General features: G+C 34.6%; 1 protein-coding gene and 1 long non-coding RNA gene across 2 annotated transcripts in view; both read left to right on the top strand.

Annotated features, from left to right (window-relative positions):
* Window positions 1-2,562, top strand: part of LOC111087822 — a 48,547-nt gene extending 45,985 nt beyond the window's left edge. The window contains exon 2 of the long non-coding RNA XR_002612456.1: window positions 2,015-2,562. This is a non-coding gene — a long non-coding RNA (uncharacterized LOC111087822). The remainder of the gene's footprint in view (window positions 1-2,014) is intronic.
* A 12-nt stretch (window positions 2,563-2,574) lies between these two features.
* LOC106467661 (muscleblind-like protein 1) overlaps window positions 2,575-24,829 on the top strand; it is a gene marked incomplete at its 3' end in the record, with an annotated part of 62,054 nt that continues 39,799 nt past the window's right edge. The window contains exon 1 of the mRNA XM_022395860.1: window positions 2,575-2,745. Within this exon, the coding sequence (XP_022251568.1) occupies window positions 2,575-2,745 (171 nt within the window). The remainder of the gene's footprint in view (window positions 2,746-24,829) is intronic.

Below are 24,829 nucleotides of genomic sequence, written 5' to 3'. Positions count from 1 at the left end.
GAATATTACAACTTTTAGACATGGAGTCAAAATAGGGACTTGTAGCTTGAGGAAATAATGTCAACACTACGTCTCAAACCTTAAGCTTGTTGACTTTTTTTGGCGATTGCATTTTCACTTTAAGCTACCTATCTTGTTTCTGTATTTTTTTAAGATCACTAGTCCCCATTTTCGAATTAAGAATTTTCAGTAATCTTGTATTATGTTTTTCAACGTTGAGTATCGTGCAACAGTTACAAAATAACATATTCGAGTGACTGGTTTTGAACAATGTGTTATAATTAAGTTCATGAAATGCACAGTTCTGACCTAGCGCAGTGAGATCCTCAGTCTTTTTGATTCTCACAAGGACGTCCAACCTTGGACAAAACTTCATAATAACTGATGTTTTCAAAGAACCTTTAAGCAGTTGAATTCGTAAATATCACATCTACATTTTACTGAACCGCAATGATGAATATGACAAAACGACGGAGGGGTTTATTCATCGTATTTAATGGGCTGTGTTAAGGAATGATGTTGGTAACCTATACCCTCATTGTCATTGGTGCACGTTAACATCTGATATAGTTAGCTTAAAGTGAATAAAATATAATTTATTTCGTAACACTATTCATACACATGTATTTATTAACATGCTTTTGCCTCGGGTATTTTTATATTTGAATCTCTTTTTAGAATCCCTTTTTTTCAGTTAATGAACACGGGGTGGCTCTGTGGTAGAGTTCTACATTTTGGAGCTGGCTAGTTAGGTTCGAATCCGGGCAATGGCACACAGTATTTCCAGCACTTTAAGCTGTGGGTGCCTCATAATAATGACAGTAAGTTCCTTCGCATGGATGATGAGTGATAAGGTGCTACTGACTGGCTGCCTTCCTTATTGTCAGTAGTTCAAAATTAGGGAGGGCGGCAAACGCCGTTTGTAGCTTTATCATACATACAGAATACAGATACTTTTCTGTTATAGCTAATAGTGGTGATCAAATTATCACGAAACAATATGTGCAGTTATTTTTTAGATTTATCAACCTCATTACCAATGGTCTATAACAATTCCACCTGTATCTTTATATATATATATATATATAAGCAGATGTGGTACGTATGGTGTTGTGTATATATATATTCGAAGGTAATAAAAATAAGGAAGGTACAGTGACAGTAATATTCGGAAAAGATTGGAATGGCAGTAGGTAAAGCATATATATATAACAATTGAAAATGTATGAAAAACTCAATAGAGACGGTATAATAGTGATATACAGAAAAAGTGGGTATAATGATATAGAAGAGAACGCTGGTGTTATTGATGAACAGGGTAAGGTGATATTGGTGAAAAATACATGTACCTGTGTACAGGGCCGGATTAAGGTTTAGTGGGGTCTTAGGCCAATTTATTATTTGGAAATAACAATAATGATAATAATAATAACTCCCTCTTGCCTTTATTCTGCTATTTTTACGAACCATATTTGTTTTTACTTGGGTGGCCGACGGGGTCCCTGTATGGCCGAGGTCCCAGGCCCTGGCCTAGGTGGCTTATGCGTTAATTCAGTACTGCCCGTCTACTGAATTATTTGTCAATAATCAAAATGTTCCTAGCTTGTCTATCTTTACACGTGTGGAGGCTGTAAGGCCTCCTATATTGGCAAAACCAAACGCCATTTAAAAGTCAGAGCCCATGAACATATGGGAATTTCCATCAAAACGCTAAAAAAATTGAATAGCCCCTGTGTTTCCTCTATACGCCAACATAGTGAAGAAACAGGACATCAACCTATACTATCAAATTTCTCTATCCTCTGCAAGTCTAATACTGACCTGGAATTATCAATCAAAATATATTACTGTGTCGCCATAAAAAAGAAAAAGTGTAAATGCGCATAAAAATGTATATAGCATTTTTCATTTTGTAAGATTGTTTCGTTGCCAAACTCAAATATTTTGTGTATGTTTTTGTTGTTGTTTTTCTCTGTCCATGAACTTTTGATCACGGTATACACGTATGTTTCAGGATTGGCCACGTATTTAGAAACAGACTTGGCTGCCCGTCCAGTTTGCCCATCCTGTCCCAACAGCCGCCCAGTCTCCACAAATCCTGAGGAAGAGATTAGATAACATCAAATCAAAAAGTCTTGTTCTTGCCATTAGAATATTTAAATCGTTTGTTAGTTCAACTGACACAAAAGCCTTTCTTCTTACTAATAAATTTCACTAGTCCTGTCGATTTTTCCCTGACACTGTGCCGAAAGTGAATGTTTCAGTGAAAAAAAGTTACTTTCCTGTTGTTACTTGTTCTTGAACTCTGGGTACGTGTGGACATATAAGGCTACTGTACTTCATGGCTTAAACAGACAGGCGTCTGTCGACCGTCTGGCAAATTCATCTTGACTAAAAGTGATTTACGCCCTTATCATCCTTTGAGATTACATTGCCTGCCGAAATCTCTTAACTCTTTACCCTCCAGAATCTCTCAGTCAATCTCGATAAGTCATTTCTTTGTCCTGGACCGAATAACAACAACAAAAAAAAAAACTGGTTTTCGCTCTGTAATCTCCAAACTAGCTGCTGATGATGGCCATGATTAACAACGTGAAAGATTCTCGCTGGCTACAGTTGGAAGTATGCAGAGAATACCAGAGGAATAAATGCAGTCGTCCCGATACGGAATGTAAATTTGCTCATCCGCCGGCTAACATAGAAGTCCAGGATGGACGTGTTGTAGCTTGTTATGATTCTATTAAGGTGAGAAAAAAAATAATGTTTTCTTTCACTTTGAAGTTTTATCAATAAAACAAACCTCATGTTGTTTAATTAAACTGTTAATTCAAACAAACTAATTAACAACCAATTTTAAACTAAATTAAATAGCAAAATAAGAACCGTACAGTTATCATTTAAAATAGTGAATGAAGTATATCAAAGAGCATATTAATAATGCCTGGAGACGGCTTGAATGGGTAATGAAGAAAAACTTTAATATAAGTGTTTCTTCATTACCCATTCAAGCCGTCTTCAAGCATTATGTAGTTGCAACTGATTGGTACTACCCACGACATACAATTACACCTGACTGACACTATCCTTAATATGTAATTGTGGTTGGATGGTATTATGTATTACATACAATTACACCTGACTGACACTATTTTTAATTATTCTTGACTGGTACTAGCCCACGATATGCAATTACAACTGACTGACACTATCCTTAATATGTAATTGTGGTTGGATGGTATTATGTATTACATACAATTACACCTGTCTGACACTATCCAATATATGTAATTGCACTTGACTAGTACTAACAACGACATAAAATTACATCTGACTGACGCTATCTATGCTATATAATGAAACTTGACAGGTTACTATCCACGACATAAATTTACACCTGGCTGACACAACACATGAAATGTTATTCCACTTAACTGGTGCTATCTACGACATAAAATACATCTACCTGACACCCTGACACTTGAGATAATATGTGTACTTGTCTAATACTAGCCACAACATACAATTAAACCTGTTTGACACTCTTCGTAATATGTAATTATTCATATCTGGTATTATCCACGACATACAATTATACCTCACTGACATCATCCATGATATGTTATTGCACTTAACTGGTGCTATCTACGACATAAAATACATATACCTGACACCCTGACACTTGAGATAATATGTGTACTTGTCTAATACTAGCCACAACATAAAATTAAACCTGTTTGACACTCTTCGTAATATGTAATTATTCATATCTGGTATTATCCACGACATACAATTATACCTCACTGACATCATCCATGATATGTTATTGCACTTAACTGACACTATACACAATATACAATTACTCCTGTCTGATACTATCCGTATGTAATTGTACTTCTCTGGTAATATCGATGACATACAAGTAAACCAGACTGATATTGTATATGATATGTAATTCCACTTGTCTGATTCTATATACATCATACAATTAAATCTGAATGACCATATTACACCTATACTGACACTATCCATGATACGTAACTGCGCTAATAATATTTCACAGTTACTGTTCATCACATATAGTTCCACTTGGAAACGAATACCATTTTCTATTTACTGATAAAATCTACAACATGTATATTAGATTTTACTATCCACAATATACAGTTGCTCATAGTTGGTAATGTACAGTAGTTAGACTTCTCTAGGTCCGTGTAAAACATACAGGTGTAAATAACATCCAAGACTATGATATGTGTTATCTTTGAAATTACTCTTAGAATTTTTTCTTGAGACAGTACGGCCGTCTACAAAAACATAAGCTGGAAGTGACTTAGGGTTATTATATCGAGACGTAAATCTGCTGAACAGGTTTCGCGCTTTCAGCTATAGGCGCGTTATAAAAGTGTCAATTAGTCCACCAGTTCCGTCCAAAGAGCTCGACAAAGCCCACGTGGTGTCAAGTGCTACTGACTGGGTGCCTTACTTCTAATTAATAATTCAACATTATGGATAGCTATACATGAATTCTTGGTATCTCTGGCGTGGCAGTTGAACCTAAGTGCACATATTATGGCGTTTGAAGTTCTACAACACTTTGTCCCACCTGTAAGGGACTACTCTCGAGTGCGTTTGTTGGCACATGCTATTAATTTCACTTAAACAATAAGCTATTTCGATGACGAGGAACCCACTTTGAGACAATTACATATCGTGGATATTGTCAGTCAGATTTAAATATACGTCGTAGATAGTACGAGACAAGTACAATTATATGTTATCTCTAGTGTCAGATAGGTGCATTTTATGTCGTGGATAGCACCAGTTAAGTGGAATAACAAGTGTGTAGTGTCAGTCAGGTGTTATTTTGTGTCGTGGATAGCACCAGACAAGAACATACTATGGATGATATCATTAAGGTTTAATTGCATGTCGTGGATAGTACCAGTCAGATGGAGTTACATATCATGGATACTGTCAATCAGTTTCAACTGTATGTCATGGGTAGTGTTAGACAAGTGTAAATGTGTGTTGTGGATAGTGTCAGTTAAGTGCAATAACATATCATGGATAATGTCAGTGAGGTGTAATTGTATATCGTGGGTAGTACCAGTCAAATATTTACCTATCATGAGTAACAATTACAAAAAAACGACGATTTTGGCAAAGTAATAAGTAAAATTATTTATTATAATTTACAGCCAACTAGTTTCGGTAAACATGTTACAATCATCAGGACAAAATTCTACACTATCCGTTAAGTAAGTATCTGGTACCATCCGTTAATGGGCGAGTTAATTTTTGAAAAAACAAGATCAAGAGATGGGGGGGTGGGGAGGTAAGACATACGTGCTAGAATATTTAAGATAAACAAGTCTTCCAATAGGACATGTTGATTGGCCCATCATCTCTGTTTATACATAGGGGTATGTTTTTGATTATACAAATACTTTCTCTCAAGTTTCTTTCTATGTTATTTTGTGCGTATCTTAAGATATTTACATTATTCCAGCCATAAGTACCATCACAGTACCAGAAGTGTTCGGCTACAGAAGAGGACGTTATGTTACCATGGTTTTTATGAAACTGGTGTTTTTTCATTCTTGTTTTGAATTTCTTTCTTGTTTGTATGTAGTTAGTTTTGAGTATTTCACCTGTAGTTGTTTTTTCTTTCATTTTATAGAAAGCTCTGTCAATGACTTTTGGGTCGTAACCTCTATCCACAGCTACTGCTTTTAAGTACATTTTTGTTGTTGTTTATTTCCGTGATGTCAGAACATATATTGAGGGCACGCCAGACATGTGTAAAACGTACTTAGTTTCTGACTTAAAGGATGGTTAGAAATGTAATGTGGTGGCATGCTGACGGTTTACAAAATACACTAGATTTTAATTGTTGTCATGTTTTTAACAAGAACATCTAAGAAACGCAGTTCGTGTTCATTGGACTCCATGGTAAATTTAATTCTTATGTCATTGTCCTTCATGTGGATCAAGAAGTATTCAGGGTTTCACTGTTGTTTCGCCATATCATGAAGGTGTCGTTTACATATCTTCTGTACCCTATAGGTCTTATTACAGCTTTCTGTAACTTGGTGTCTTTAAAAACATCCATAAATATGTCACTCAAAACAGGAGATAAAGGAGAACCCATCGCAAGGCCTTTAGTTTGTTGGTACAATTTGTCAATGGATAGTACCAGTGAAGTACAATTACATGTTATGGATAGTGTCAGAGAGATGCATTTTATGTCGTGGATAGCATCAGTTAAGTGCAATAACATATCATGGATAGTGTAAATCAATGTAATTGTAAGTCATCGATGGTACAACTCAAATGCAATAACATCATGGGTAGTATCAGTCACATGTAATTGTATGTCATGGATAGTACCTGTCAGGTGCAGTTATATATCTTGAATATGGTCAGTCAGATTTAATTGTACGTTGTATATAGAACCAGACAAGTGGAATTGTGTATAGTACCAGTCAAATATAATTACATATATTATGGATAGTGTCAGCCAGGTTTAATTGTACGTCGTGGATAGTGCCAGTCAATTACAATTACACATTATGGATAGTGTCAGTGAGGTTTAAATGTATGTATTAGATAGACAATTACATATTATTTATAATGTCAGATAGGTGCATTTTATGTCGTAGATAGCTCCAGTTCAGCGCAATAACATATCATGTGTGGTGTCAGTCGGGTGTAATTTTATGTCACGAATAGTACCAGACAAATGCAATTATATATTAAGGATCATGTCAGTCAAGTTTATTGTATATCATGGATAGTACCAGACAAATGCAATTACATATTAAGGATCATGTCAGTCAGGTTTATTGTATATCATAGTACTAGACAAATGCAATTACATATTAAGGATCATGTCAGTCAGGTTTATTGTATATCATAGTACTAGACAAATGCAATTACATATCATGGATAATGTCAGTTAAGATTAATTCTATGTTGTGGATAGTACCAAACAAGTGGAATTACATATCATGGATAATGTCAGTTAAGATTAATTCTATGTTGTGGATAGTACCAAACAAGTGGAATTACATATCATGGATAATGTCAGTTGGGATTAATTCTATGTTGTGGATAGTACCAGACAATTACAATTGCATATGGATAGTGTCTGACAGGTTTAATTGTAAGTTGTGTATATTTACCATCTTGTTTGTTTGTTTTTAATTAAGCACAAAGCTACACAATGGGCTATCTGTGCTCTGCCCACCACGGTATCGAAACCCGGATTCTAGCGTGGTAAGTCCGCAGACATACCGCTGTTCCACTGGGGGGTCATTTTCCATCTAATTCAATAACATATTATGGATAATGTCAGTCAGGTACATTTCTTTGTGGCTGATAGAAGCAGTCAAGCACAATTACATATTATGAATAGTGTGAGTGAGGTGTAATTTTATGTTGTGGAAAGTACCAGACAAGTACAACTACATATGGATAGTCACAGCCAGGTGTAATTGTATTCCGTGGTTAGTACCAGTCAAACGCAATTACATATCATGGATAGAGTCAGGCAGATTTAATTGTATGTCGTGGATAGTGCCAGTCAATTATAACTCCATTTTGTGGATAGTGTCAGTCAGGCTTAAATGTATATCATATATTGTACCAGACATGTGCAATTACATATTATCTATAGTGTCAAATAGGTGCATTTTATGTTGTGGATAGCAACAGTTAAGTAAAATAACATATCATTTGCAGTGTCAATCAGGTGTAATTTCATGTCGTGGATAGTAACCAGGCAATTTTAAAGACATAATATGGACAGCGTCAGTGAGGTGTAATTGTATGTCGCAGATAGTACCAGTTAGGTGCAATTACAAATCTTGGATAGTGTCAGACAAGTTCAATTGTATGTCGTCAATAGTGTCAGTCTGGTGCAATTACATACCCTGGATATTATCAGTCAGTTTGATTATATGTCGTGGATAGTGTCAGGTGTAATTGTATGCCGTGGATATTGCCAGTCAAGTTCATTTACATATCATGGATAGTGTGAAACAGGTTTAATTGTACGTTGTGAATAGTACTAGTCGAGTGTAATTGCATATCATGAGTAGTGTCAAACTCGTGTATGCCGTGGATAGTACCACTCAAATGCAATAACATCTTAGGTTGTGTCATTTAAGAGTAATTTTGTGTCATAGGTAGTAACTAGTCAAGTTTAATTATATAGCATGAATAGCGTTAGTCGGGTGTTATTTATGTCGTATATAGGACTCTTCAAGTGCAGTTACATATCTTGGATAGTGTAAGACAGGTGTAATTGTATGCTGTGGTAGTACCAGTCAAGTACAATTACACATCATGGATAGCGTCAGTCTGGTTTAATTGTATGTCGTGGATAGTGTCAGACAAATGTAATTGTATGTCGTGGATAGTATCCTTCAAGTGCAATTACGCATCATGGATAGCGTCAGTCAAGTGCAATTACATATCATGGATAGTGTCAGACAGGTGTAATTGTAAGTCGTGGATAATACTACTGAAGTGCAATTATATATCATGGATAATGCCAGTCAGATTTAATTGTATGTCGTGGATAGTATCCGTCAAGTGCAATTACATATGGATAATGTCAGGCAGGTGTACTTGTATGTTCTTTACAGTACCAGTCAAATGCAGTAGCATATTATGAATAGTGTCAGTCAGATTTAATTGTATATGGTGGATAGTGTCAGTCAGATTTAATTGTATGTGGTGGATAGTGTCAGTCAGATTTAATTGTATATGGTGGATAGTGTCAGTCAGATTTAATTGTATGTGGTGGATAGTGTCAGTCAGATTTAATTGTATGTGGTGGATAGTAGCAGTCGAGTACAATTATATTACGGAAGATGGCTGTGAGGGGTAATTGTATGACGTGAATAGTGTCAGACATGGGTAATTGCATGTCGTGAATAGTACCAGTGAAGCGCAATTACATATCATGGATAGTGTCAGACAGATATAATTGTATGTCGTGGATTGTACCAGTTAAGTGCAATTACATATATTGGATAGTGTGAGTCAGGTTAGTTTCATGTCGTGGATAGTACAATTCAAGTGCAATAACATCATGGGTAATGTATGTCAAGAGTAATGTTATGTCCTAGGTAGTAACCAGTAAAGATGTAATTTTATGTCATGGATAGTACTGATCAATTGCAATTACACGCCATGTATAGTTTCAGTAAGACGTAAATGTATGTCATGGATAGTACTAGTCAGGTACAATTACATATTATGGATAATGTCAGGCAGGTTTAATTGTACGTCGTGGATAGTAGCAGTCATATACAATTATATTACGGATAATGTCTGTGAAGAGTAACTGTATGTTGTGGATAGTTTCAGTCAGGTGGGATTACATATCTTGGAAAGTTTCTGAAACAAGTGCAATTGTATGTCGTGAATAGTGCCAGTCTGGTGCAATTACATACCCTGGATAGTGTCAATCTGGTTTAATTATGTGTCGCGGATAGTGTTAGGTGTAATTGTATGTTGTGGATATTGTCAGTCAAGTTCATTTACATATCAAGGATAGTTTCAGACATGTTTAATTGTATGTCTTGAATAGTACCAATCAAGCACAATTACATATTAAGAATAGTGTCAGACAGGTATAATTGTATATGGTGGTTACTACCAGTCAGGTACAACTACATATCGTGGAGAGTGTTAGACAGCTGTAATTGTATGTCTTGGATAATATCCGTCAAGTGCAATTACACATCATGGATAGCGTCAGTCAGGTTCAATTGTATGTCGTCGATAGTACTAGTCAAGTACAATTACATATGGATATTGTCAAACAGTCATGGAGGCCCGGCATGGCCAGGTGGGCAAGACGCTCGGCTCGCATTCTGCAGGTCGCGGGTTCGCGCCCCCATCTCACCTTTTAGCCGTGGGGGCGTTATACTATTCGTTGGTAAAAGAGTAGCCCAAGAGTTGGCGGTGGGTGGTGATGACTAGCACCCTTCCCTCTAGTCTTACACTGCTAAATTAGAGGGTGGTTGGCGTTAGGAAGGGCATCCGGCCGTAAAAACCCTGCCAACACCGAAAATAGCGACCCCGTATAAATACGGGAAAAAGCTACGGAAGAAGAAGATTGTCAGACAGTCGTAGAAAGTGACAGCTTGGTGCAATTACATACCATGGATAATGTCAGATAGGTGCTTTTTATGTCGTGTATAGCAACAGTTAAGTGGAATAACATATCATGTGTATTGTGTCAATTTCTGTTGTGGATAGTAACTAGTCAAGTTTAATTATATATGGTGTAATTTTTGTCGTGGATAGTGCCAGTTAAGTACAATTACATGTTATGGATAGCCTTAGACAGGTTTAATTGTATGGATAGTAGAATTACATATGAATAATGTCAGGCATTTTAATTGTATGTTGTGTGCAATAGCATATTTTATGGATAATGTAGGTGTAATTGTATGTCGTGAATAGTGGACATATAGCCAATCAATACAATATACTGTAAATATTATAATTACTGAGCCCTATACAATACGATATAGTGTAGTATTGTTATAACTACAGTACAATTTTCGGTAAAAGATATAACGCTACTAGTGTTGGCCAGTAGAATAATACACAGTATTCTCTGTTATTGTTTGTTATTACTAGACAGTTAGGTATAGTATAAGTTGTATGTTTCTTTTCTTTTAACTGATATTAATAGACTTTAAAGCATGTTGTGGTATGTATTTTTCATGTAAAATACTGCAAAGCGAAATATTTTTGAATAACATTCGTTTGACATGATATGCAGGGTGTCCGAAAAGTCTGGAACCATAAAGGATTTGCAGCTTTTCTTAATTTCAGATAAGCGACTGATTATGGCGCTGTCAAAGCATGAGAAGGTTGAGTTAATCGTGCTGTTCATCCAAACATGTGGATCACATTTTATGGTTCCAGACTTTTCGAACACCCTGTATTACTTATCAAGTATATGTACACTGATTGGTCGATCTATTTGGAACAAACTAGAATAGCATTTGTTCTTTAACGACTTTTTGTCCTATAAAAGTATCACTGAAGTGTCCAACTGCATATGACATAGTCTGTTTATTGAAACTTTCCACAGGAAACAGGATCGAAACTTGAACATTAGGAAACATTTGTTCATTAAATGTTCGGTACCGGAGAGGTTTGTTTATAATGTCAGTTTTTCTGGTGTATTTTTATGTCTTTCATCTTATATTACTCATAATACTTTGTATAGTGAATTCTTTCATATAACTGTATAAACTTAAGCAGTCACTATCAAGCTTTGCTAAAATTTGTCTATATGAGGTGTTAGACTGGGTTTTAATGAACCATACCTAATATGTGAAGCTACTCACGCTGAAGCTCTTTTGGTCTTTTTTTTTTCTTTCTGTCCTTTCTGCTTCTGCTTACTGTTTCTTTGGTCTTTTATTATTCGTGGGTTTGTATATAGTAAATCCCTTTCATATAATTTAAATGTTCATGTGTAGTGTAAAGATTAAATGATGAGATGCTAGAAATTAAGTATTAGTGTATAGAGGAAGAATAAGAAATAAATTACACAATGACATATGGATAAGAAATGCTAGAAAATATATATGTCTGTAGAGAGAAGATAAGCTCCTTAGAGCAGAAATTGGATGTTAGTGATTGAAATGACGCAGTATATATATATATATATAGATAAATGAGATATAATTATTGCCAGATATAGAAGAGTCTCGGATTAGATGTTAAAGATCGAATACCTGTTCTATATAGAGAACTATACTTAGAAGATAGATAAAAATGAGATGACATAGATTAAGCGATACGTGTTGTTTACATAAGAAATTAATTTTCGGGGATTAAATGCTGCTAGTTATAGATAAACGCTTAGGTCATATATTTCTACCTTCTTGTCTTTTTGATGTTTTTCTTTGTTGTTGTTGTTGTTGTTGTTTTTTTGCGCAAAGCTCTAAACAATGAGCTATCTGTGCTTCTTTGCCACAGGCATTGAACCCATATTTTAATATTATAAGCTCTGAAACTTAATGCTGGGTCACCGAGGACAGTATTTCTACACAGAAGATGTATTAAGCGCTTGAGATTAGGAATTGTTAGATATAATAGACATTAGAATTGAAGTTTTGACGCTTAGATTATAAAGATTAGGTATTTATACGTGTATTTAACAGGTTGTATGTTGCTAAAAGTTCAGCATAATTATATCTATAAGAGACTGTTGAAGATTAGCACTGGTTCATATTGTAAGGATGACATGTTAGAGAGTTGCAATGAAGGAATAAAATTCTCATAGAGATTAATGGTATTACATATTGAAGGGATAAGATACTGTTAGAGATTAGCATTGTTATAATTAAAGGAATAACATGCTTCAATGGTTATATATATATATACTGTTATATATTGAAAGAAGTGGATGTGTTACACATTAAAATTGTTACATGTTGAAGGAATGATCGTTTTAAAGGTATTCATTGAAGGGACAAGTTTAGTTAAAAATTATCATTGTTACCTCCCGCTACCGAAGGTGGACAGAAGTTATGTTTTCATCCCTGTGTGTGTTTCTGAGCAAAATTTCTCGAAAATGACTGAATGAATTTGGACGAAAGTTGGTATAGTTTGGATTACGACCCAACTTAGAAGTGATTATTTTTTAGGGTCGAAGTCAAAGGTCAAGGTCACGAAAATAAAAAATCCCTCTGTTAACAAATGTTAAAAATTGATTGGATCTTGATGAAACTTGGTGGACTTATGTAGAATATTATTATTCATTGTCCTGCCAAAAATGGTCCGTATCTGTTGATAACGACGGACACATTTTCATATTTTTTGAAAGCCGAATATGATCAACGCTGCGTGGCGGAGATATACGCTGTTCTGAGTCTTTAAATTTCAAAGGTTATCGTCGAAGGAAAAAAAGTTTAGTTAAAACTATAAATGTTTTTAAAGATTATCATTGAAGGGACAAGTTTAGTTAGAAATTATCGTTGTTTTTACATGTTATCATTGAAGGAACAAGTTTAGCTAAAAACTATAATTGTTTTTAAAGATTATCATTGAAGGGACAAGTTTAGTTATGAATTAGCATTGTTTTTAAAGGTGTCATTGAAGGGACAAGTTTAGTGATGAACTAGCATTGTTTTTAAAGGTGTCATTGAAGGGACAAGTTTAGTGATGAACTAGCATTGTTTTTAAAGGTGTAATTGAAGGGACAAGTTTAGTGATAAACTAGCATTGTTTTTAAAGGTGTCATTGAAGGGACAAGTTTAGTGATGAACTAGCATTATTTTTAAAGGTGTCATTGAAGGGACAAATTTGGTGATGAACTAGCATTGTTTTTAAAGGTGTCATTGAAGGGACAAGTTTAGTTATGAATTATCATTGTTTTTAAAGGTGTCATTGAAGGGACAAGTTTAGTGATGAACTAGCATTGTTTTTAAAGGTTTCATTGAAGGGACAAGTTTAGTGATGAACTAGCATTGTTTTTAAAGGTGTCATTGAAGGGATAAGTTTGATTAGAAATTATCGTTTCATGTTGACAGAGTGAATCATAATTAAAGGACGAACACTTTTATGTGTTGAATTGATTAGAAAGTGATAGATACATAGAATCGTACATTGAAGAGAACAGACGATAGATTTTTTAAGATAAAAATAATATGAATAGAGGAGGAAGAAAACGACTAAATAAAGTTGATTATTCGATTTCCTTGTATTCGTATAGAATATAAAACATTCTCCTTGTATTCGTATATAATATAACACATTCTCCTTGTATTCGTATACAATATAACACATTCTCCTTGTTCTCGGATACAATATAACACATTCTCCTTGTTCTCGGATAGAATATAACACATTCTCCTTGTATTCGTATAGAATATAACACATTCTCCTTGTATTCGTATAGAATATAACACATTCTCCTTGTTCTCGGATACAATATAACACATTCTCCTTGTATTCGTATAGAATATAACACATTCTCCTTGTATTCGTATATAATATAACACATTCTCCTTGTATTCGTATATAATATAACACATTCTCCTTGTTCTCGGATACAATATAACACATTCTCCTTGTTCTCGGATAGAATATAACACATTCTCCTTGTATTCGTATAGAATATAACACATTCTTAGAATGTCTTCTCTTATACCTTCTGTTGATACAGTTTAAGATTTGTTGTTTATCGTTACATAGTTTTGTTATTAACAATCGTTAATCGAATTTGAATGTACGGGGAGGAAATCGGCTTGAGAATCACGATGTAAACACGCTGTTTCGTGCAGCTCCTCCCGTCAGACATATCGATCGACTACCGACGGATTGTTCGTGGGGTGTGAGTATTATTACGCTCTAGGTGGCACCTGTGCACGAACAGTTTGACCTACGACTTGGCAGCAAAATACACCGGCTAATGAAGTCACGTAGAAAGAGTGTATCATTAGCATCACTGTCGTGTTTGTTTTTCTGCTTAATAATTTACTCTTACAAGAATAAAGCTTCTACTTCGTTCATCTTATACAGTATATATTACTGAGAACTTTAAAATATCAGTCAATAGTTAAAGCCAATTTTGCATATAAGTATTGAGCTAAATAATTACACAAAATGTATAAAAATACTTCCCGGATATTTTCAGATCATACGTATACTTCCCGTATATTTATACTCCTCCGAGTTTCTGGGCATCTTTCATAAACACTACAAAATGAATATATCATATATATAAATCTACACATCTAAAGGAACAACGCGTATATCAGCTCCTCCGTGCCTTCGGTAAAATACAACTAGTTGCCCCCCCCCCAAAAAAAAACAACAACAACAAAAAACAACACTGTGTGTCGCATAGTTAGGACAGCCTAGCGGAGTAATCGATATAATGTTACGGCTAAGATGTATAAAAACATTTTTCGAAATCCTCAGTGTCCATGTGCAGAGATATGTACTGTTGATTATTACACGTACATATAGAATTGTGCTTTATATGCTTATTTAATATTTTCCGCTCTTTGTTCTTGATTTCATCTGCTCTGTAATTAATATTCAACATTAACTTATTCATCGCTCCTTACATTGCGACTTTTAATTACACCACTATGCGCCCTCTAGGTAAACAAGAGAATCGAGTTGAATTATTTCTTGAGTGGTGGTGACTATCGGTAATGTGTACATTGTGCGAATTTTGTAAGAGGTAACTTTTCATTGGGTATGCACGATCTACATTATTCACTAACGATTTAGCCTACAAAGTCCTCTTGGGAGTGGAATTGTTGACGCTAGTTACCAGCCAACTTGACGGTGTCACTTCCACCGAAGATAAATACAATTAGGTTCCGTGCCTTTTGCTTTGTCTATGTAAAGAGTTATAGGAGAACCGCTCATCGGCATCTTTTCGCGTCAGCACTTAGTAACGGGCGTGTGGTGTAGTTGCCTGGCAACGAGATGCTGCTTCTGGAAAATTGCTGCCTCCAGCCTTTATAATTCGGTACTGCAAGATGAATGTGGGTTTTGGTATCTCTACAGGAATTCAAATGTCAAATAATTTATATGTATACATAACCAAATTTATGTACTGTTTATTGTAAACCTTAAATTTTAGATGTAAAAACATGAAAGTTTTAATTTTAATGAAGTATTTTTATAGTGCTTTAACGCGTGTTAAATGTTATGTTATTATATGCAATGTCTAATGAATCGAGTTTAGCACACGTTCCTGCAATGAATTATCACAATAACACGTAAATTCGCGTGATTTTTGTTGTTAGTTCGATGTTTAAACCTATTATTTTAAAGAATAATTTTCCAGTTTCAAATAGCATCTTATGTGTTTTCTTCATAAATAGACTAGTACATACATTAACTATACTTTATTTATCCTTTCAATTACTTATTTTTATTATATTTCGTGCAAAGCTACACGAAGGCAGTCTGCACTAGCCGTACCAAATTTTGAAGTAATAGACTAGAGGGAAGGCAGTTAATCAACATCACTCACCACTAGTTCTTGAGCTTCTCTAATCTGACCGAGTAATGGTATCTGATCTTCATATCTTATAAAGGATCCACGGCCCCAAAGTGCACGCGCGATTTTTTCCTTTTTTTTTTTGCAGTAATGGGACACAAACTATGGACCGCTGGGCTACACTCTGCATTCCAAATTCACTCTAGTAATCATTCATTGTAGTAATTACTTAGATCTGTAGTTAGGATCGTTGTTAATTGAAGAGTTTCTTGAAAATGTTAGAAATGGTCTATACCATCCACGTTCGGAGTTAACGGACAATAACCTTCGATATTAACCAGAGACTGTCTCTTATTAGATATCCCATAGTTTTTATCATCATTTAATTGTATGCACTTGTTTATGTAAGTCAACTAATTAATGTCAAACTTAAAATTTATATCACTATGATTACAGTAAACCGCGTTGCCATGGGCTTTTTTACCTTCAATATAGATTATGCAAACATTAAACGTTTAAGAAAAAATTGCAGACTTGCTTACTGTTCGTCATCATGCCCTTGTACTCCATCTTCACGCTTATTCTCAATCCCAGCTTTCTCCTAGTAGCAAACCGCATGTTGATGTTTATTTGATATTTAACTCCACAAAAAAGAAATAGCGTTACAGTTATGAAACCCGTGCTGGATTTCAGTACTTACATTATTAGTGTGAATAGAAAACCATCTTAGTGTACTCGAAACTTAGGACGTAATTCAACGTATCTTTATAAGGGTTTTGTGATTTTTATCTTTTGACCGTTAAACCGTGACAAATGTGCTAATTTTTCATATGCGTATTTTCGTGTGCATATACTTCATTTAGCATAACAAATAGCAAAGTTACGAACATTTTTTTGTTGTGAATAAATTAAGGTGAAAGTACATTGTGCAGACTGTTCTACGTATAATTGAGAAAGACAAAGGAAGTACAATTTATATGTTTAATATTATATAGTAAGAAGCTTTTCGTGGCAAAAGTTTTAACAATGTAGCGGTTTCCTGTATACCTAGACGTGCCATTACTACCTTGTAGGCAGTGCTGTATCTTAACTGTGTTATGTCTACAGGTAGAGCGTTGAAAAAGAAAGTATTTTGCGATAACATGAACAGCAGTCTTAAATCTAAGCTTTTATAGAATCAATGTTGAAATTATATTACCATCCACACAGACGAAACAACCATATAAACCATCCATCTTTCTAAAAGCATAGTTCCCAGAAAAGTATATGATGTACTTCACATACCAAGACTGTAGTCCATAAAGTTAATTATTTTCCTTTGGTAATATCAATATTCGGTGACATTCTGATGTGCATACCAAAAAATATCTTTAAATATAAATGTGAGTGTCTAAGCTGATCAGTTGATGCGGGTATTGTATGTTGTTAGGTCGTTCCTATGCTTAAGTCGATATTACAAAGCAGAAATCTTGTTTTTTCCAGAATATTTCCAGTGGTTGTATTTAAACTTTCACTACTATTCCGTAACTAAGCGATATAGAAACTGAATACAAATATTATCAAGGTATAAGCATTTCTGAAAGTATATATTTGCAACAGCAACTACTTTCCTAGACGTGTCCCCCTGTGGGTCAGCGTTAAGTTTCCGGACTTGCAATTCTAAAATCCGGGTTTCGATTCCGCGCAGTGGGTAGCGCGCAGATAGTCCATTACGTAGCTTTGTGCTGAAAACCAACAACAACAATATAGACAAACACGTGTTTTCAGCTGGCTTCGTCCGTACTCGGTTAAAAAAATTTCACTCAACTTATTACAAATAAAAACTATAATTGACAAGACAAATCACCTAGTGATAGCCTATTGTGTAGTTTTGTACATAACAACAGAAGAAAAAAATTCTAAATTTCGACGTTCGAACCTCGCAGTAAACACAGCGTAGATAGCCTATTGTGAAGCTTTGCGCTTAAACAAGCAAACAGTATAATTATTCGGGTTTCGTTGCTTCCATCCACGGATTGTAAGATGTCTCAATAAATTTCAATATTTTGACCTACAAATTCCCAAATACTAGAGCTTACTGGAGAGCATGGTATAAATCTTAGGAAACTACTGCCACACATTTCACAATCTAACCTTCGTGTCATGGTACAGAAACTTTAAGGATCACCCTTACGTAGAGTATTACAAGTCCACTTGATGTAGGTGTTGTTAATTAGCTGCCTTTCCCATAATCTGTCAGTTGAAAATTAGGAGGATATAGATTTCCAGTATTAGTGTCTCAAAATATAAATATGAGACTAAGTAAATGGTAAATTCAAGAACAGACTAGGCATGTCGTATAAAAAAATGTTTTTTTTTGTTTTGTTTTTTACATTTGTTTACTGTTCCAGAACCCTGGAATGTTTATCTATCAAGTTATTATTCTTAATACGTAACTTTGTTGTCGAGGTATAAGATGTAAAAAATTCTTACATGCAACCCAATATTTGTTTAAATTATTTATGGTCTGTGCACTGATTCTAATGTACTAAAGAGAAAGACGTTTAATGTCAACGTTGTTTTTCTTTGCGTGTGCCAAGGACAGGCTGTTTACACTATCCTTGTTGTTATGAGCTGAGCCAAACCTTCAGCTGCAATTTTGGGTTCAAAGTGTGTTCAAGTCTTAGACCCAGTTTTTGTCGAATAATTAGTCGACTTAATTAAAATTAATAACTAGAGACAATTTTATTTGCGGTTTTAAGTATTTTTAATTTAATAATTATAATATATTATAAAAATTAATTTTTAAATGTTTTAATTCTTTGTGCCAATGCTGAAACACTAGACGTTGTGTTTAAATGTCACGAACGATATACGTTGTTATTGACAATACTGTATATAAAGGGTGCTGCCATCTAACTGACATAATAATAACTAACTTTCCCTGACAAGCTATTCTGAAGTTTGACAGTTACCTGTTTTGCAGGTTTAGAACACACATTTTCTGATTATTTGTTTCGAATATTCTCGTAAAGTTACATAACAACTATGTGAACTAGCCATTCGTAATTTTGAGCTGCTAGACTAGTAGAAAGGCAGATAGTTAGCAGCATCTACCGCCACCTCTTGGGCTAAATCTAATTGAATAGTGGGATTTGACTGTGACTCGTATTATGCATACACGGCCCCAAATTACAGGCGCGATTTTATGGTAACGGAACGCGAACTATAGACATTCGGATTCACAATTAGTATACTAACACCAGGCCATGGCCATCTCACTGTTTCTCTTCTAAGAAATGATATTATCATGAATAACACTGCACTTCCGACACAGCAGTTTGCGAATTAGTTATCATGACAATTTTAATTGGTTTGATACATATATTTCCAGATCTAATTATACTAAAAACACTTTTCAAACATTGTTTTTAACAATGCTATTTGCTTATTGTTTTATTTTGTAACCTCTCGACAGGTGGTAACAATTTCTATATTGGCCTTTGCTGATAAAGGAACACATAAATTCAAATGTTAAATTTTGTCTAATCGCTTCTCTTAAGTGTATAAAGCCAGGGCAAAATTGAGCATCCACAAGTGACATTCGGTAATCAAAATTAAAACTTTCCCACTGTAGTACGCTGTTTCTTGGCTTCTACTTGGTCGACATAAGATTATGTGAAAACTAGAATTCGATCAAGAATAATATGATATATGGTAATTATGACATAAAATAACTTTAATTGAAACCAATAGTTATTTTAATAGTCTGTTAAAATATTAGTATAAAGTATGTGCGCAGCATTATTTTCCATAAACATATCTTTATTGAAATTCCTGACACCAAAAATAACCAAACCAAAGAAAATCATTATTTTCTCATCTCTTATGTCAAAGAATAATAATAACCAAATTAAGTATCTAAACAAAAGCAGTATAATAAGCTATCTGTGATTTGTCTAGCTCTGGGGGTCGAACCACGAACTTTAGCGTTATAACCCCTCAAGCTTACCTCTGAACCACTTGGAGGCTAATTCTGCAAAATGCATTTTAGATGCAGGTACGTGTTATGAATGATTTAAACTCGTGAACCTGTCGAAGCTGTATCAGTATAGGCGATAGTTGAAATTGCTTCTTATAATAAAGTTTAATTTTTAGGTAATGTTTGTTTGTTAGGAACTGTTTTTGTATGATATTGCAATGTTTCAAGATTAACAACACTAGAATTTTTACTCAAGTATGAATACGTGCTATAGGACTGTAGCGTGTGAAGTGACAAAATTTCCAAATTTGGATTGAGGAAAGGAAATAGGCAAGAGCTGCTCAGGAAAAAAAAATATATACCAAGAGAAGAACGTCCTGATGACATGAGGCCCAGCATGGCCGGGTGGTTAGGGCGCTTGACTCGCAATCTGAGGGTCGCGGGTTCGAATGCCTCACCACCAAACATGCTCACTCTTTCAGCCGTGGGGGCGTTATAATGTGACGGTCAATCCCACTATTCGTTGGTCAAAGAGTAGCCCAAGAGTTGGCTGTGGGTGTTGATGACTAGCTGCCTTCCGTCTAGTCATTTGCTGCTAAATTAGGGACGGCAAGCGCAGATAACCCTTGTGTAGCTTTGCGCGAAATTCACAAAACCCAACCTCTAATGGTCCTCCTTCGGAAAAAAAAAAAGATTAAAAATGTGAAAAGGGAGTGAAATAATGAATTTCGAGTATACATGTGAATACAGTCAATATGTTTCGACACAGAATAAAAGAAAATTTTCTTAGAGATATTTCTCAAAGGAACAGTTTAGGCAAAAAAAAAAAATGCTAGTCAAATTATGTATAGAAGGCCAAAGGGCGTTTGCGAATGGATAAAAGAATCACTCTAAAATCCTCTGAGTACAAGCGCGTATATATATTTAAAAAAGTGTTTATTGCCAGACGAAAAGTGACATTCGAAACGTGATGGGTTAATTCGCTAAAGCCAAGTAAGCAGTTACAAGTCTGAATCCCTCCTGTCTCAGTTTTCACTTCTTCATAAACATTTATCTGTAATTCAAGGTTGCTACGGTGTATCACGGTTTGTGAATAAAGACCGAATAAAGTGTTGAACATTTAATCATTGTTGTCAAAGTATATTTATAGATTCTGCTCAGTTATGCATGGGACGCCACCGTGCGACTAGGAATGCTGCGCTTATTATAGTTGCGATGGTGAAATAGTGTTTCAATTAAGTCTTGTTAAAGTGATACGTAAATAAGTTTGGACATGCGTGATGTGGTGTCCTGATAATCCAAATGATGGTTATATGTGCATTGAATGAGAACACTGTTATTCGTTTTTCATACTATGCATAGATAAAAACACAATCTGTTCATGTGTGCATACAATAAATAAAATTATTATATAAGTAGTTTCTTTACTACGCTATTATACAGAAAACAGCACGATAATGTGTCAGGACTCAAACCAGTGTTATATAACCAGTAACACAGTTGTTGGTACTTTTAAGCGTGGTCTATTATTTCATAATGTTTAATTCAGGTCGTGGAAAACTAAGGAATATTTATAGTAATAGATTTATGAAATTTCATTAGCGTTGTGGAAGATATATTTCTAAATTTTCGGGGTAAGATATCCGACACAGGTTGAATACATCTTGAACTGTTAACGTACATTTAAGTATCTATAAAGGACATGTTTTGTATATTCGAAATTGAATAAAGCCATGACATTTTAATTGTCCATAATAACTGATTTAAATAGATAGTGTCAACGGTGTGAAAGACATGTTCTGGAGCTTTAACATAGACTATTCATTCGAATTTGTATTAACCTATGATATGCGTATTAATATCACTAAGAAACGATTGGACGTCTTTCAGTTTGAATCTGCATATTGGAACATGTAGTGAATTTCTTTCAGGTTATGTTGACCAGCTGTACGTGCTATACATTTTTTAGGCAACGAACTTTCTTCAAGGTCCTAAATTTAGATGACGTGTGTGAGAGGAGAGTAGATTCTGTTAGTGCTCTTGAGAAATACCAGAGAAGCACAAAAATTCCATTTTCTCTTCATCTAGTTCTAAATAAAATCATTCACTTCCAGTTACGTTTGATGAGTAACAAGCACACCGTAACTTTGAGGGACGAGAACCATCATATTATTACTCATTTTTTAACTTCTCTAACTTGGATTCCATAGAAATGGTTTTGTTTTATGCTAATACGCATAAATAATAAGTGAATGTCAAACAAATCACTTTTAAAGAACGATTTTCTGTCGACAGTACAATTTATTGTTTTTAAGAATGCAATATTAATATTTTTATTTGAGTGCCATTAATAAACATTGTTATTGTGAAATAATTACTACTGCTGTTAATACAACACATTATTATAATCTTATGTTGTGTTATAGAGTAATTTACAACCTATATCAGCAATGCCGTTAACACGACGCATTGTTCTATATTATACTGTGTTATAGAGTTATTCACAACCTTTATCAACAATACAAGTGCACTTACAGTAAAGGATCTGTGTAAAGTTTATCAAGATGTAGATTCATAGACCGACCTAGCCGTTCTTTTTAGGAGCTTGTTACAATATGGCCACTAAACTGAGTGCGATCGTCGATGCATGAAATAGCCAGAAAGGCAACATGGGATCTGGAGCATCGTTCTTAAAAGTGCAGTGTGCATGTTAAAAGTTTTAGTCATATTTATAACGATATACTAAATTTATTGTGTTCAATAATAAACCTTCTGCTGCACGCCTAACTTTACTGAATAACTACTATTAATAACATTAGTGTTCAAGAATATCAAAGCTAGGCATACTTAATATAATTATCACTAGACATCAATAAGATATTCTAACATTCTCAACTGTTATTTAGTAGCTCTCATATTCTAAAACCATACGTTATGTGCCATTTCTCACACTGCACAAAAAATATTTTTATTATGTGTTCTCATTTACACAAAGTGTTATTTGCGTAACTTGTTCTACTGCCTCATTCCTAATATGCATACAAATGTTCTGTGCAGTAGTTCTTACTCTAAGCACCAAATGTTAATCTATACTATTATTCTGCTTGTTTGAATGTACGGCCATTACGCTTTCTGACCGAGAACCTGCTGCATAAGCATGCGTAGTTAGAGTGTTTCCCCAAGAAAAACCACGCATGCGCATTATTCACTCGACGACAAGCAGTATGTTTGTGGCAGAAAGCTGCAAAGCTCAGTGATCAAGTCGCTACAATTGCTGTAAGAAACAAGAAGGGAAATGTAAATATACTTTACTCACCATTTTGTACAACAGAATATTAAAAACTTATCAAAGTTTTTAAAAAAGGTTTGACGTTAGGTCGTAAAGTCCTAACTAAACTAAACTCTAAAAAAAAATCAGGTATCTTATATTATGTTTCTTACTGTATAACCAAGTACTCTATAGTAAACCATGTACTCTACAGCCAAACCTTCTGCTCTAGTATGTTTCATTCTATACAATCAGGTATCTTATAGTATGTTTTCTACTCTATAACCAAGCCAAGTTTCCTGATATACACCAGTGTTTTGTAATATGCCATTCACTGAATACTTAAGTTTCTATAGAATGTTGCATACTTTACAATGAGGCTTGTATATACCACTACATATACAATAAGGAGTAGGTAAAGAAAACCAAACTTGAAATTTACACATCACGTCACTCAAGGTAACATAAACGCGTGTATGATATTATATGGAGTTTTGTTTGCACTGTCATAACATAGCTCCCGGAGTCAGTCGCATATCTATTTCAGACCAACTGCACTAAATTTCGACTGACTTATTCAATTTATTTGGTTGTTTCATTCATTCCAGTTCAAAGGTAGAGAAGCATAACTTTGCAGACCCGATTTGTTTCAGAACACTGTTCACTTCCCTCTTCAAGTGTGGTATACTTTAAAGCATTGTATAAACAGAATTCCAGCAAGTAGGTATTTCCTGCTGTAAGCGGCGTCTTTATTTTTGTAATCTGTGGTATGTCTGTTTGGTGGTCTTCAGTAAAATTTTGCTCAACAGACTCTTCCACCTCTATTGTCAAGCAAGTCTATGATGTTACTTTTGTAAAGATATTCATAGAATATATTTTTAAACTGTGCTAACCTGCGTTCTTGGGTAGTCAATACAACTACAAGTGTGGTTTTTATGCTCTTCAAACGCTACATAGAGCTCAGTGTGGCATATCTTTTAAATCACAAACATATAATAAACAACTTTACAAAGTTTTTATCACAGTTGAACTCCTTTTCTATTACTAGAAAATACTAAACTTTAAGATATAGTTATCTACTATAAAAACATGTTTATAAAATTAGTGTACATTACAGAAATTAACTTTTTTGATATAATATGAGCAATATTTTAGTATGACGGATGATATCTATACATTTCAAATAAAAAATGTCTTGATTAAATGTAACTAGCATGTGGGATAAATAACTTCTAGTTATTAAGAATCGAGACAAATGATACAATTGCAAATATGTTATTGTAACACAGTAGTTGGCATGATGTCAACACACTTACTCAAAAAATCAAACCAAAGTAAAAGGAATGACATAGTTTTGGATAAATATGATATTAATCGGAGAATTCTTACTGGAACTCTATCTTTGAACCTGTGTCTGAGACGAGGGGTAAAATCATGCATTGTTTTAAGAGTAAAAAGTATCAAGTATCATCTTATACACCGGCAAATACGGTATATATACAACTGGTGGATAGTTTGTTGTTTGTTTGTTTGTAGTTATGCACAAAGCTACACAATGGGCTATCTGTGCTCTGCCCACCACGGGTATTGACACTCG

The sequence above is a fragment of the Limulus polyphemus genome, unplaced genomic scaffold, assembly GCF_000517525.1.
Source record: "Limulus polyphemus unplaced genomic scaffold, Limulus_polyphemus-2.1.2 Scaffold2697, whole genome shotgun sequence".
NCBI lineage: Eukaryota > Metazoa > Arthropoda > Merostomata > Xiphosura > Limulidae > Limulus > Limulus polyphemus.
Note: the sequence above shows the minus strand (reverse complement) of the source record. Positions and strands in the feature narration are given on the sequence as shown.